Here is a 16202-nt window from a genome sequence, read left to right on the forward strand (position 1 = left end):
ATGACAACTCAGGTTCACTACTCATTCATTCATTCACCATTCGCTGATCCTGACTCTGGGCAAGGCACTGTGCTAGGCCCCAGGTCCCTAAGTCCCTTGCCCTCCTGAAGGAAGTCAAACAGAGAAACAGACATGGATCTACAGTATGCGAGGAGTGCTGCAAAGTTTAACAAAGAAAAGGAGAGCATGCTATAGTGGGAAAGAGAGAGGCAGGGAGGGTGGCCAGGATGCCTGGAAGTGGAGCCTCTGGGCTGAGACGGTAGGAGGAGGCAGAGATCCAGACGGAAGCACCCAAGTGGGGGCGGCCATAGTGCTTGTTCTTGCCCCAAGCTGTGCATGATTTTCCCCAGGAGAGCTCTTAGCCCAGTGATTTTTAACAGGGGATTTTTGTCATATTTGGCATATTTGGCCACGTCTGGAGACATCTTTGGTTGTCACAACTGGGGGAGGGGAGTTTGTTACTGGTGTCCAGTGGCCAGAGGTCACTGGGGGGTGGGAGCGGTGGCAACATCCCCTTCATCCTACAATGCCCAGGCTGGTCCCAAATGTCAAGTGCTGAGGTGGAGAAACCCCACTTTAGCCCCATTCTGAGATTTTGCTTTAATCAGTGTTGCCTGTGGCCTGCGGTGCAGCATTTACAGAAAGAAATCTGCCAGGTGGAGCTAACCCCTGCTCACGGGCATGCAGAACGGAACCGCTAGGGTGGCTAAGCACAGCCAGAAGAGGGGAGAAGGGCTGGAGACGCTGGGAAGAGATCAAGCACATCACTTTCTTGCTCAAATATTCTAAGAGCCTTTAATCTCAATCTTCTCGCAAAATTCTGTGGTTTTACAATTAGTGAAGAGATTTTGCTAAGTTAGGTAACTGCTCCAAGCTTTTCTTAAAAGAAGTCCTGGGAAGAGCATGAGGTCTGGGAGTCAAACCATGTGATGGTGAGCAAGTTTCTTGACCTCTCTGAACCTGTCTCCTCATCTGCAAAACAGGCACTCTAGTTAAACTGCCTCTGAGCGGGGGCTCAGATACTTGGCACACAGTGAGCATCTCACAACTGTCCCCATCCCTCTCTTCAACAAAAGCCATGTGTGAAGTGTGACTTGTCATTTTTCCCTAATTGTTCAAAGTGGATGTTAGTGACATCTGTCACAACAAAATCTTTTAAAGTAAATTGCCTTTAAAAATAAGTATGTCTGGCCGGGCACAGTGGCTCATGCCTGTAATCCCAGCACTTTGGGAGGCTGAGGTCAAGAGTTCAAGACAAGGCTGAGGTCAGCCTGGCCAACATGGTGAAACCTCGTCTCTACTAAAAATACAAAAAATTAGCTGGGCGTGGTGGCAGGTGCCTGTAATCCCAACTACTCAGGAGGCTGAGGCAAGAGAATCGCTTGAACCCAGGAGGCGGAGGCTGCAGTGAGCTGAGATTGCTCCATTGTACTCCAGCCTGGGCAACAAGAGCAAAACTCCATCTGAAACAATAAATAAAATAAAAATAAGTATGTCTTTTAAATATTTCCTTCACAAGCAAAAATACTCCTCCAAATAGTTATCAGTTTTGTGAGATCAAACTAGGAGATGTGTTTGCCACCAAGTCCATATTGCAGGGATAGGGTAACTAACAGAGGGACCAAAATCCAAAGCGAGGAGGGAGGAAGAACTGTTAAAACTCCATACAGCTCAGAAATCAGTAGCAGACAGACCCGAGATCTGCTATCAGAAACATCCAGGGCATTGGCACATCATTTCCCAATCACAAAGTCTGACACATTTGTACATCCCCACCCCAAAAAGTGTTTTACACAAGTTCTGGGAACACTTCTTGGTGAAAGACAAGAGTGTTTAAAGCAAAATCCAAAGAGTAAATATTTTAATTTTTTCTTCAAGAGTATTCTTATTTTCGTATTATTTAAATAGTCACATTAACATGGTACATTTCCACAAAAATATTTGTACAGCATCAGTGTTCTTATTCACATCCATACTTGCCATAATTAGGAAAAATTAGGAAACTTAGCAAAGACAGTCAATACACATACGTTCTTTTACTTGCGGTGAGATAAATTCAATGTCTAAAATAAGTTAGGATGGATCAACATAAAAGCTGAACTAGACACCCCTACCAAATTTCTCAGTGAAAAAGCAAATAGCCCTGGGTGACCAGCAAGTTATACAAACAATGCAAGACAAATCCAACTAGAAATCGGAAGCTGCCATTTCGTATACACAAAATACAAGTGAAACAGCAAAGTAAACATGTTTTTAGAGGGAAGGGCTGCTACCCGGGACATTAGAGATATAACTGAGCCAGCTGAGATGACATTTACAATCTCTTAAAATACAGCAGATGGCACTCTGGTGCTTCCTATGAAGCAACATGCTTGGAATCAAGGGCCCAACAATTGTAGGAAAGCAAAATATACCTCTAACACCTACGTTTACCAAAAACGCTGACATTTCAAATTCTGAGTTGTTGAGACTCAAATTTCTCATCCCCAAAGAAGCCTATTATGGTAGTGTGTTGAATGCTTTTTGTACCTCAGATATGCAGGCACTATAATGGGGGGGAAAATACTTCTGAATAAAAAAAATTGGCTGACTTGCAGCTGTGCATATAATGCCTATTCAAGGAGGCAGTGTGCCTAGCATGATCCTGAAAATGTTGAGATAAAAATAAGTTGGCATTAAAGCACTATTTGTCTTATATGAAAACAGTGACTCTATCTTCCAGTAAACAAGATTTCCTGCAATGAAAAAGAAGAAATCTTTTTCCTTCATTATCTATAAACTATACAAGTAACTTTCCTTTTTAACCTAAGACTCAAAAATTTGTATTTCATTTTATTCTATTTGATACCAATTGGTATGTCCAGCTGATGCATTTGCAGATACAAAAGAATATCACTTTGTGTTTGCACAGTCCCTTCCTTTCAAAGAACTTAAAGAACTTGATGGAGAAAAGAACCTGAAGGACATTCTCTCTGAAGTCTTAAGTAGGTCAAAAGTAGTGAAGGAAAACAGAAGGGGAGCGCTGGTCAGAGCCCACCATGCCCCACGGTTCTGAGGATGCGGGTGCAAGAACTCTGAAGCAAAGCAAAGCAGAGCGATCTCTCAGACGCCAAGTCACACAGCTGTTTATACATCAAAAATCTGAGTTACCGTTAAGACAATGATTAGTCATTCCTGAAACCTTTTAGTGTCATTGTGGATTCCTCATTTTAAGTCGCTGCTTTAGAATTCGGCTCCCCTGCTGTCTGCGTTCCGGTGGCAGCGGCACACGCTGCCTTTGGATGAGCAGCCTCTGCAGGGGCAGACACAGTTGTCTGGACATTTTTTGGAACTGAACAAAGACACCAAACCTACAGAACACTGTTTATAAAGGAGATGGTTAAAAAGTAATGCCCTACAAGCCAGAAATGTTTCAATCGGCTTGAAAAGTGACATACAACAGGAGCAGGAAACACTGGTTTTTAGTATGTTGCCATCTTAGGCACACTGCTACTTGGAAAGATTTTTTAAGTGAACTTTGCCTTATAAAAATATTGATAAATATATGTACTTGAGAATCCAAATTGTACCCAAACTTCATGAAAGTGAAAGTCTATTGCTATGACATCTAGAAGAAACATTGAGTTATCTAAAGGACAATGTTCAGTGGCGGGCAGACAGGAAGGGAAAATGGGGGGTTCCAAGTTAGCTCCATTCAAGAGGAAGACATGGCTGTGGCCTCAGCTGCCTCTCTACTCGTGATGTCAGGTGGTCTTAACGTGCCAGAACATTGTGGGGTCCTGCAACTTGCTGACAGATCTCGATGGAGCTGCTTATGGAACTCCATGGGGGGGGCAACTGTAAGGACTCAACGTATCACTGGTGGACACGCGTGATCTACTCTCATCAGAAGCATGACACCAAACCCAACCACGCAGGCACAGTGGCAGTTCAGAAAAGTATTGCTCTGAGATCTGAGATCTACGGTGGCCTCTGGCTGCTCCGTGTGTGATGTCACCAGAGAGAGGACTCTCACTGGACAAGGCCCAGTGGTCTGAGGCTCTGTACAAAGCATGACGCCACATGCAATCATTCTCACACGCACACATGGACTAATCATCCAAAACTCCGCCTTGGGCTTTGTCGTAAAAAACCCTCTGTTTACCGGGAGGGATGCTGAGGCTTACAGGGATCAGGCGTACTGGACAAGTCATCCTTTGGCAAGCTGCAGATGTGGCAAACCACGGATTCTAGCCACACTCTTTCTGCTGTGTCATCACAACACAAAAGTTTGAAAAGACACTTGTAAAAAAGAAAAAACTTAAGGACATTTAATAATGTAGAAGTGTTCAGATATAGATAAACATCCTTCCAGAATCTCAGGTAAAGAACATCTTGGCTGAACTGACAATGAATCTTTTTGAGACACAATGTTTCTGTTCCCAAAATGATTATATCAACAGCAGGCGCAGGAGGGCAGAACAAAGAAAGAACCATAGAGGTTACATTATAAAGATATATGTTTAAATGAGATTTGTAAACTTAATTTGTTTGCAACTCAGGGTGCAAAGAAGAGAATAATTATTTGTCTCCATACTGTAGTTAACTGAACTTAAGTATAAATACGGAAAGTATATTTAAAAGTTAGAGAGATTTTACAATTTTAAGTTTGATCAAGTGTCTTCCAGTTTGACTAATCATAACTGGGTTAACACACATAGCAAGCTTCCTTATTAAGGGCAAATGGAGAATGCTGGCATCTGAGTGGGGTGGTGAGAACGCACCCCACGGCCAGAGGCACCTTCCCGGTAACACAGCACGCCTTCCTGTTAGTGTGTCTCCAGGACCAGGCTCTACCCAGAACTGAATAGCAGATGGTCCCATAGTGCTTAAACAGGTGATTACGCTGTTGTCTTTTTAAGTTTTTTGGGCAGTAAAAAGGAAACTAAAATTAAAAGCTATATAACCCCATTTTTACAAATTCTAAACATTTTGATTTTTGGTTTACATTGCTTTCCTGCTTAGAAAATTTAGAGAATGAAATTGACTTAACTTCATTTTCCAAGTCCCAAATTGACATGCAGTTCTGAAATCGAAATTCAATGATATTCCCCCAACTTTAGGAAACAGGAAGTCACGTCATGCAACTTTAAACAGTGGATGTACACAAAGTTCCACCTTTTCTTTCTGCTGGATCAATCCAAAGTCAGGAATTGAGAACAATTTCCCTCTTACTCCTAGGTAATGATTTACCTGATATTAAGCAAAATCAATTTTGAGAAAGTATTCCCAATTATCTTGTGGTAAATCATGGTGCTGCACCTAGGAATATGCTCTAAGAAAAGCAAAATATTCATGGAAGCATAAAACAATATCGCCTTTAAATAAAAATACTTTATTCACTCCTGATAGGTTATCAAAATGTACACTGTTAACCAAGTAAAAATGGTACGCTGAAATAGTTAACTAGGGCATATTTGAAGAATTTTTGTTTACCTTTAAAAGAGGAAAAATCACTTCTAATCTCCTCTTCCACGCATTCCTAACAAGCTTGCACTATAGCTGCTTAAAACTGAAAATATAAACAATTACATGGGCCCCACTTCATTATAGAATGCATATTTTCCTGTACTCTTAAAGGAAGCTATTACATTTAAGTTACTTTCCTTTGCCAAAAACTTTCAGACAAGTTTACTGCTCTTTGTATTTTGTGTAACTTCGTAAATTATACAAGAAATACAGCACACAACTTGAATTAATCGAAACACACACACACACAGGATAAAGTGCAACACAACAGAACATGTCTGCAACATCCACCTTCTCAAACCCCCACAGAAGGATTTTCAGAGTAAATGGAAATAATGTTGTTTTCAAGTGCATGAACACTAAATTCAACAGAATAGGTTATTTTTCCACACTGATATGTATATTAAAAATCCTATTTGCTTTGCTTCCCCTGTGGCTTCTGTCTCTCATTTTCAATTAAAGTTTTGAAGCTGTGATTCTTTTGAAACCTTAAGAAAACTCACTCCACAGAGCTACACAAAGAGTGTCTTAGAAGGCGGCTTCCAATGATCTCGTTGGTAACAAGGAGAATTACAGTCATTTAACAAAAGTGAGCCTTCCACTAACTTGGCAGCAAATGCTTTAAGGAACTTTGACACCAGCCACCAAACATTTCTATAGGCAAGTATCAACTAGCACTAAATGTCAGAAGTTTTTGGTTGCATGTTGTTTTGACATTAAATTATTTAACTAAAAAATGCTTTTGTTCCTGAGATGAGCATAATAAAATTAAACAAGCTTCCTCTGAAGCTGCCGTTGGGACGCTGAGCTCCTGGTTCCACTCTCCTTATCTTCACGCTGTCAGTTCCGAGCCATCAGTCATCCCCGTGGCGCCATTTCTGTGACTCGTCTTGCCGGACATCCGGCCTAATTTGGTTTCTCATGCCACCCAGCACGTTTGACGTTGCTTCTGTGGCAACGATCAGAGGTTTCACCACTGCCGGAGGAATCTGGCGCAGAACCTCGCCTACGGCACCAGTCACCCCTCTGCTCTCGTGTTCTCGAGCCGCAGTTTCATAAATGGTCTGAGCCGTGTCTGTGATTCCCTGCATAGAGGTGGGAGGTAGGAGAGAGGAGGGCAGTGAACAAACTCTGGTCGAAAAACTCTCCAAGCTATCCTGCAGTACGCACTTTTAAAGCAGGTAATCAACATTATGTTTGTAACCAGACAAAAAAAAAACAACAAAACTGCCATGCTTTTTGATAACCCAGGATTATTTTTAATGACAGACTTCTAACTATAAGGAAAAGAGGCAATTATGATTTAGTATTTTATTGTGACACTAGCGTGTGGAAAATGTAGGTAAACTAAAATTTCGCATTGGGAAGACAGAAATACGGGCTTTGCTGGTACTATTAATCACTCCAGTTAAACTTGGCAAACAAAGCTTCTTGAATACACTCACTAAAGAAATATGGTGATAGTTCCCTTTGATTCAACATAAAAACACCTAATTCTATTAAGCTTTGGGAAATTACTTAATTTGTTTTAAATTACTGGCTATGTATTAGGAAAAAAAATGGAAAATTCAATTACGATAAAAAGCTAAATAGAACATTTTATCGGATTAGCGAATTCTGAGAACAAAAAGCAGGAACATGTTTAATAATTCTCAACAAAACTTCAACAGCATTTTCTATCTTTCTCACAATATATAACAATAAAATAATGATGATTGTTAAGCTTTCTTTTTGTTTACTCAGTCTCTATGCTAATAATGACTGCTAAGCTTTGAAGCTGAATATACAAACATGTAGGTCAAACCAATGTGGTAAAACTTCACGTGCCTTCTGAATCTTTACCATTTATCTAACTCAGAAATCCCTAGGGAACTCAAAGCAATATTCCATTATTATTATTATTACATTATTATTATTATTATCATTATATTATTGTGACAGCTTCAGTGATGGGGACAGCATAAAGGAACTTTGAATTCTCCAGGGAAATCAAGGACCTTGTCCTAACCCAGAATCTAGCCATCATTTTGGCAAGTTAACAAGAGTGTCCTATCTACCCAGTACATCTGGCAAAAACATGTAATACCACAGAGCAAAAAAAAAGATGTCTAGAAGGCCGGGTGCGGTCACTCACACCTATAATCCCAGCAATTTGGGAGGCTGAGGCAGGTGATCACGAGGTCAGGAGATCAAGGCCATCCTGGCTAACACACGTTGAAACCGTGTCTCTACTAAAAATACACAAAACTAGCTGGGCGTGGTGGTGGGTGCCTACAGTCCCAGCTACTCGGGAGGCAGAGGCAGGAGAATGAACTCAGGAGGCAGAGCTTGCAGAGAGCCAAGATCACGCCACTGCACTCTAGCCTGGGTGACAGAGCGAGACTCCGTCTCAAAAAAAAAAAAAAAAAGGATGTCCAGAAAAACTCAAAGAAATAATAAGTACTACTTTAAAAACTATCTAGAAAATAGCCAATGAGAAACCATGAGCACAACAAAGAAAATGTTTACAAATTGTACATTTCACTGCACCATCTCCCTCCCGTCTCCACCAGCTCTCCTCCCTATGCCACCCGAGATAAACAGGAGTAGATGAGTACAGTACGAGGCTGACCACCACTACGTTTGCAGACAACAGAAGCAAATTCCAATCTCAGTCCTATTAGTTAGCTGTGTGACCAGTCATTTAAACAGGAAATTAAAATGTTGCCTTCCTCCTATGGTGATTGTTAGAATAATTCATCTCAAGAGCTTGACAGAGTTTGGAAGACAGTAAGTGTTCAATAAATAATTCCTGCTACCACCTTCATAAGTGCCTGACTACCACCAAATAAAACTACGGAAGTAGGAGTTGACATACTTTTTCTGTAAGGGCCACATAGAAGGTATTTGTGGGCCATGGTCTCTGTTACTTATTTTTTGTTTTTTTGTTTTGTTTTACAATCCTTTAAAATTGTAAATACCATTATTATTAGCTCAAAGGCCCATACAAAAGAGGCATGGCCAGGTCTGCCCTGCAGCCTAGTCTGCCAACGTCTGATCTAAAAGATGAGCCTATCTATGACACACAAATGGCATTTTCTCTTCATCTTTGACTTACTGACATCTAAAATGGAAAAGAAATACCAATTGCCACTTAGGAACTTTTTTTTTTAACTTTAATAGAGAATCCAGAGTAAGTCCAAACAAGCACATCCTACCATCTCAATTCACACTTACTAATCTCACCCTCCCTTCCCTCATTCTTCCTAGTGACAACTTAGAGAAAGAGAACTACACTTTAAACCCAAATACCCAGTTCCAATCCTGGCTCCACTCCCTTCTCACTGTGGTACTTGGGGGAGGCCACTGTCTGGCGGAACCCATTTCCTCATCTGTGAATTAGAAATATCGCCTATCTCTAATGGCGATTATTATACATTTGGCACAAAGTAAGCACACATTTATTTTAAAATTAATATAGATTAAATCAGGCAACCATTTCACAAGTTGCTAAATATCAAACTGCTATTACATCTTACTGCCCACTGCCCTTACTAACCCCAGTGTCTGTTTCACAGATCTAATTTTAACCTATTGATAGTTGGCCCAATCCTGACATCTATAGGAGCAAGTCTGACTGGTAATTATCTCTTTATTCTCCCCAGTAAATCTTTTTTTCCAAGCTGACCATTGGTCTTACCTTTATTTATCCACTAATACATTTCTTGGGGCCCTACCTTCGTGGACTTCCTGCCGTTTGGGACCACAGAGGCTACTTTTCTCAAGTAAAAGACCGTCCTAGGCACGTCTGACTGTTGTTAGAATATGACTGAGAAAAATATCTTTCATGAAATCCTAAAACACAAATCATAAGTCAAATGACCTCAAACTCCCTTATGTCATATTAAAAAGAATGTCAAAAAGAGTATGCCAAGGAATGACCCTGACAACACCCAGAAAAAAAAAACAGAGTTCGCTGGCACAACTGTGTCAGAGAGCAAATCAGCAATGCTTAATAAATCTCAAGATTCCAACAGTTACTCCCCAGTTGCACCCTAAATAATTTATTGTACATATGAACAAAAAGACAGTTAAATGAGCACTCCCCATAGTGGTGTTTTAGGGGAAAAAATGGAAACTGAATGTTCCCCAACAGGAAAATAAATAAATTATGATATATTCATATAGTGAAATACCATAAAACTGTTGAAATTAGACCTACATGGATTAAGATTAACATGGATCTGTCTTGAAAGAAATAAGATGCAGAATGAGACACATAACACCATTTATGGAAACTTTTAAAACATAAACACTAGTATGTTTTGCTTATGAATACATACTTATATAATAAAACTATATAAAAACATATGTTCCATGCTCAGCATAGCGAAGGCATGGCAATAGGATCAGGGTGGGAGATTCATCTGAAAAGTTCTAGTTCTTAAGCACATCTGAAGCAAGCAGGGCAGAGCATAAGTGTGTTAAACCTAGACAGCGAACACACGGCATTTGTTTCTATCACTCCCTGAGTGCTTCTGCAGGTGAAGAGAGAGAATCCGTCCACCCACACAATCACCAGTCTTCCTGCAAGCCTACTGGTCCCAGACTGGCCCTTTTCCATCACTTCACACAGATGTGGGCACATGTTATTAGCAGCAGTTGCCATTCCGCTCCCAGGGATTTCTACAGAATAAATTTAAGCCATTAAATGCTCTAGGTGAAAGTTGGGAAAGCACAAAGACGGGTTCTGATGTGTCCACCCAAGTATTCAATTACCTCTTTCACAACACTGTAGGCCTTGGCCACACCTTCCCTCAGGTCTACTGGCTGGTGGGCTAACCGGTGATGAGGAAACCTTTTGGTCTTCTTGGGCTCGATAGAAAGGGTACCAGGAGACACCATATCATAAGCAGTCTCTGCAGCTGCCTGGATCATTTTGTCAAAAGGAAGAAATGAATTAGAAGAAAGTCTGAAGAGTTAGGGACCAGCAGAGCACTTCCTACAGGGAGTGAGGAAGAGGAGAGGAACTCATAAGCCCTAATGGAGACACTTCTGCATATCTGAATTCTTTACCACAAGAATTGATGACTTTTATAACAAGAACATAAAAGTATAAACTAAGAACTAACACCTGGATTGAGGTAAATTTTTAGCCCCTCCTCTGTTCACTGAGAACACTCAACATTTCCACATCAGTCTATGGAGCTTAATACTTACTAGAATGACCTTCAATACTTCTGTTTAATCTACAACGCCTTCTTCAAACTTAGCTATGATCCTTTCATACAAATATGGTGAAATAAATCCTCTGCTAACTTAATGTTTACAATTTACCTGAAACATGCAAACAAATCTGACACTGTATTCCACTGCTTTATTCTAATTATTTAACACTAAACATTTAAGCAATAAAACAAGCATGACATTAAATCATTACAAATAAAGTATCTACTCACATTTTGTATATTTTCACAGTATTGTTTTAAAAACAAAAGGACCCAACCATTTCACAATGGCTCTTTTTGGATAGACTAAGGCAGTCTAAGGAAAGATACCTGTATGGTTTGAACCATTCTGTTTGTGAGTTCTAGAGCAGCCATTGCTGTCGAGGTACCAAAGGAAGCAGCGCCTCTCTGAAACCCTCTGACAATGCGGCCGTCCTTCCGGTACTGCTCTATTGGGAGCCAGACCAAGTCCTTTAGGCCTTGTACTAGAACAGTCAACACAAAACCAACATCAGTGAGGGAGTTCAGACCTTTCAATCATTCTAAGCCTGGCGTTTTTAACTCCTAAAACTGGAGGTAAAGTTTTGTGTGTACGAGTACATATGTGAGTTTTCTAGACTGATGGTCCTCACATAAATTCTCAAAGGGTAAGAATTACTGATCTGAAAAAATAACTTATCTTTTGATTAAAAAAAAAGGAAACTCACCTAATTGTACTAGTGAATGCATAGGCCCAACACCTCCCAGGATTCCAGGCAGCTGGTTCTTCTTAATGTCATTAAGCCACTCAGTGATTGCATATGAGAATAATTTGTCAACACCTAGTAAACTAGGGCAAATGATTATTAGTATGTCAAAAGGAGAAATACATTTATAGACATAGATTAGTTTGAGAGTTTTTACTTAAAATCTACAAATTATAAGGACAAATATTACAGATGCTTCAAAAATAGCAAAACATTTTTCAAAACAAAAAGAAATATAAATCATGCATTTAACTCACAACCTGAATTTCTCTAAATATACATATACATACACACACACACATATATATAAAATCCAATTCTAATGTTAATAATTTCTACAAGACTCAGGTAATAGTGTGTCTTCCCACTGTTCTTATTTCTTGAACATCTAAGGCTTTGGCATAGGATTAACCCAAAGTTTCTAAACTGCCAATAATTGCTACTAAGAACCACTACTACCTTGTGAACTTCCAATCTGTTCACTGAATAAGCTAATTTACAACCTTAGAAAATTATTTAAAATATCCTAAACTATAACTGTTTTTTCCAAATATAACTCTTTTCAAACTACTTCTAATCCCTCAGAATAGAAATCAGTGCCTAAATCTGTAAGAGTTCTCCAAAAATGAGCTCTCTAAAATACTATAAAATTGTGTATGCTTGCTAAGAAAACTCAGTTTTTAAATTTGTTGGAAACTAACTTTGGTAACTTCACTTAAAGCTTCATAGAATAAATTCACTTACCCATGTCGATAGGAAAGCCTCTTGAGCTTTAGTTCAGAGCAGTTTAACTGAGCCAAACCAATCAAAATCCCAGCTAGCGTACCCTTCAAAATTTAAAAAGGCCAAATTAACCTGTAAATTAGGAGACTCAACATCTAAAATCATTGTTATTTTGAAAGTCAAAGCAGTAGTCGTTATTGAGACTAAAACAAAATATTTACAGCAAAAATATATATTTTACAATACATATGACCCAATTTATACCAAGTTTTACTCATGGTACTTGAGTATTTACATTAAAACCAATTAAATTTAAAAACCTTGCACTTCATTTCAAACATATATATAAACTATGACAAAGCAAAGTTAAAAATAAAAACAAGTTCATTAGAGAAACATAAGATAATTTTGTAGAGTATATTTGTAGAGTTTCCCAACCTGATCCATTGATACATGTTTGCCATGATAATCAAGTCGAATGGGAACTTCTGACGTGAATCTAAATTCTCTGAAGATAAAAGAAGGAGGGGAGTTATTTACATTTACAATTACTAATAGGTGAAATTAGATATACATTAATTTGTTCAATTGGAGAATAAAAACAAAACCACAAAATTAATCATGTAAATATCTTAAGAACTAAATAAGAGAGAATGTCTTTTAGCTCTATCTTTTCTTAATACAACAATTAAACAGATGTCAATCGTTCATATATTATTATATTTGCGTTTCTCACAAAAAGCTTTTCTTAGTTATGTCTGTATATCTTGTGGGAAAATAAAAATAAAAAAGAATGCAAAAATAAAATGTAATAGAAAACTTTTCTCAGTTTATGAAATAATGTACACTTACAAAAAAATTTATTCCTATATATATTCTCAATTCATTCAAAGAACAAATTAATAAAAGTAACCCTCAAGATTAAACCAGATAGTCATTACCAAGAAATAAAAAGAGAAAGCCTAAGGAATTATTTTGACTGTCTGGTGAAGAAGTGCTAGCAATCCTGGCATGAACCCCAGGTTCATCTATGAGATGCAATTGTGGACCAGTCACTTAAACTCTCTGCTGTTCAGTCTTCAGAAATTGTTAAAATGCCACCTACATTGTTAAATGTTGTGAGAATCCTTGAAACTAACGCTTCTAAGTAAACAGAATATCGACAAGCAGATACAGGGAACAGTGTGAGAATGAAATTATAATTATACAGCTGTCCCTTGGTTTCTGAAGGGGACTGCTTCCAGGGTCCTTATGGATATCAAACCCCTTGATGTGCAAGTCCCTTATATACAATGGGATAGTATTTGCATATATGCCACACATATCCTCTCATATACTCTAAATCATTTCTAGATTACTTATGATATCTAATACAACATAAATGCTGTGCAAATCGTTCTTGTATTTTTAATTTGTATTATTTTTATTGTCATTTTTCATTAATATTTTGGTTGACTCTCAGATGTGGAATTCGTAGATATAGAGGGCTGGTTGTATACTGATGATACACATCTAACAAAATGATCCGGCTTCCAAAAGTTGGCTGCAAACAATGTTTGGAACTTGAAACACAGTTTTCCCATAGAATTAATGGTGGTGGTTACATCCTAAGCCATCTCACCAAAGTCCACTTTGCCTACAACAAAATGGAGATGCTATATTTACACCAATCACTACAAGAAGTCTCGGGCCTCAGGTCACGCCTGTCCCCTGAGTACTCAGCTCCATCTGGCTGTCTGGCCAGTGCCCTCTCAATGCTCTCCTTTCTCACTCTTTGTTTTCTCCATGGCACATATTAATAGGACAAACTATTTATTTTAATTATTTGTAATTTCAATTAAATATTTTCTCTACTTTGTTCATTTGTGCCTAGATCAAAACCTGGCATACAGTTAAAAGTGCTCAATAAACATCTGTAAAATGAATAAATGTTTGGAGGAAGGGGGCTCTCATGACATCACTAAAAACTGTACTGGATTTTCTGGATTGGGGATAAGAAGATCTGTGTTCTAGTTGTTCCTTGGCCACTAACTGTGGTCTTGAGAAAGTCAACTCATCTCTCTGGGCATTCACTTACTCATTTGTAAGGTGTGTAATTTGGACTATGGCACTGATTAGGAGCCTTTGAGAGTACAAATGAAAATCTATAAGCGATTCTCAATATTTTAAATAGTCTAATGGAAAAAATAAACATTTACTTAAGTAAGTATAGGGCTTGTGTACTTTTTAAACCTAAATATATGAGCAACCCAACTTCCTTTGGGCTAAAAAAAAAAAGAAAAAGGCAAAATTCTTTGCTTTCAGGCCTATGTTTACAAAAATCAAATTGGCAGTTTATAAATGTGACTAATAAAATAAGAATGCAAATTATCACTTAAGATATATGTTTTTGTAAAAATAAAAGGATCAATGTAGGAAATTAATTTTAAAAGGTCCTTCCTTTGGTGGTGGAAAGATTTAGAACCACCAGAAATCATCTATTCCAAGATCTTTCCAATTATCAGATTCCATTTTTTCTACCTATTTTCATCACTATGCAAAATATTTAAAACGTGACAACCCTTCCAAGTAGTAATACTGCTGACTTTGGCCCATACCTAAAGTCTAACTTCAGAACCTAGAGAGAAAGAGAGAAATCAGGAACCTGGGATGTGTGAGAAAGCGGCACAGAAAATCAGGGAAGATGTAACTGTTCCTCATAACAAGGGGGCACTGATCTTCAATCCCTTCTCTTTCCCATAAGGCCAAGCCACCATCCCTACCATCAAGGGCTGGAAAAGAAAGAAGACGAGAAGAATGAACAGGTCTGGAGATGAGGAAACTGCAGTGTGCTGTGTTCAAGCTGGCCCAGCCACTGGGCAGCAGTCACAGCTGACGGCAGCAGCACTGGGGACCTGGGTACCCCAATAGTGCCCACTGAGCGGGGAGGGAAGGGTCAGGAAAGACACACAACGACTGGGAAGGGCTGACAGAGAAAATAGGTAGAAAATCCCCACAAAGGAAAAGACAGACAGGTATAGCCAGGTTGAGATACGTAAAGGAAAAAAAGCAAAAGGATATCCTATTGGTCTGGTACAAACACGCCATAACACTGCTGGAAAGAGGGGACAGAGGAGAGAAAGAAGGAAGAAGCTAGAAGAAAAGGAAATTCCTGCCAGGGAATCGAAAGAGAGATGAATTTTGAACCAGGTTACTATGTGCAAATAAGGGGGATGCAATTAGATGGAGACCACATACAGATAAATACACCAGCTGATGATTTGGCAGTGCAAAGAAAAGCTGATGGAACCTCACGATTACCAGCACACACATCACAGAACAATCTTCAAAAGTCTAAAATAACTTCATTTGCTATTAAAACTAAATTAGTTACCTAAAAAACACAGGCTGATCCCTAAAAGATGCTTCTTCAGCAGAGAAGTTCTTCTCTTCCGTGCCATTCACCACTTCCACTGAATTGGCACTATCATTCTGGGAAGGTTGTTTTGGCCCAGGGAAAGAAATAACTAGATTTGGCTCCTTTGAGGTACTCAAATGCCTTGGCAAACTGCAGGTGACATCAGCTCCAGGAGACTTTTTAACTGAAAATGTAATGTGCATGTTTGAAAAATTAGATATGCTTCTTCTGAGCAACCATTTAAATCAAACTTGATCTAATTTGTTTTCCTACATTTTATTTAATCAAAATACGATTCTTGTTACAGAGAAAATTTGCTTTCACCTTTTAAATTATTACTTTTATATAAACAGCATTCGCAAAAATCAACAAAAATAAACACAGAACACATTTACATAAGTGGGAATAAATATTATAAGTACAGTCTCAAAAAAGCCTCATAACAATCAAAATCAATCCAAGTACTTGGTATAGCCTTTTCAAACTATACATATTTAATACCTTCTGGATCTGGAGTCATTTGAAGCTCTACTTCTGTAGAAAGACTTGTGAAGAAATCCTTCAGGAAGAACAAGGCATCCTAAAATTAAGAGATGTAATTTTAACTAAGGAAGAAAAAAA

General features: G+C 38.7%; 1 protein-coding gene across 3 annotated transcripts in view; it reads right to left on the reverse strand.

The window, feature by feature from the left end:
- Positions 1–1844: 1844 nt before the first annotated feature.
- ATG2B (autophagy related 2B) overlaps positions 1845–16202 on the reverse strand; it is an 83520-nt gene continuing 69162 nt past the window's right edge. For all 3 annotated transcript variants that reach the window (XM_005562166.5, XM_005562164.5, XM_005562163.4), the window contains 8 exons: positions 16083–16161; positions 15558–15765; positions 12623–12692; positions 12206–12288; positions 11423–11544; positions 11046–11200; positions 10267–10416; positions 1845–6593 (listed from right to left, as the gene is read on the reverse strand). In XM_005562166.5, coding sequence (XP_005562223.2) covers positions 6363–6593; positions 10267–10416; positions 11046–11200; positions 11423–11544; positions 12206–12288; positions 12623–12692; positions 15558–15765; positions 16083–16161 — 1098 coding nt within the window. In that variant the 3' untranslated portion in view covers positions 1845–6362. The remainder of the gene's footprint in view (positions 6594–10266; positions 10417–11045; positions 11201–11422; positions 11545–12205; positions 12289–12622; positions 12693–15557; positions 15766–16082; positions 16162–16202) is intronic.

Source organism: Macaca fascicularis, chromosome 7 (genome assembly GCF_037993035.2).
Source record: "Macaca fascicularis isolate 582-1 chromosome 7, T2T-MFA8v1.1".
NCBI lineage: Eukaryota > Metazoa > Chordata > Mammalia > Primates > Cercopithecidae > Macaca > Macaca fascicularis.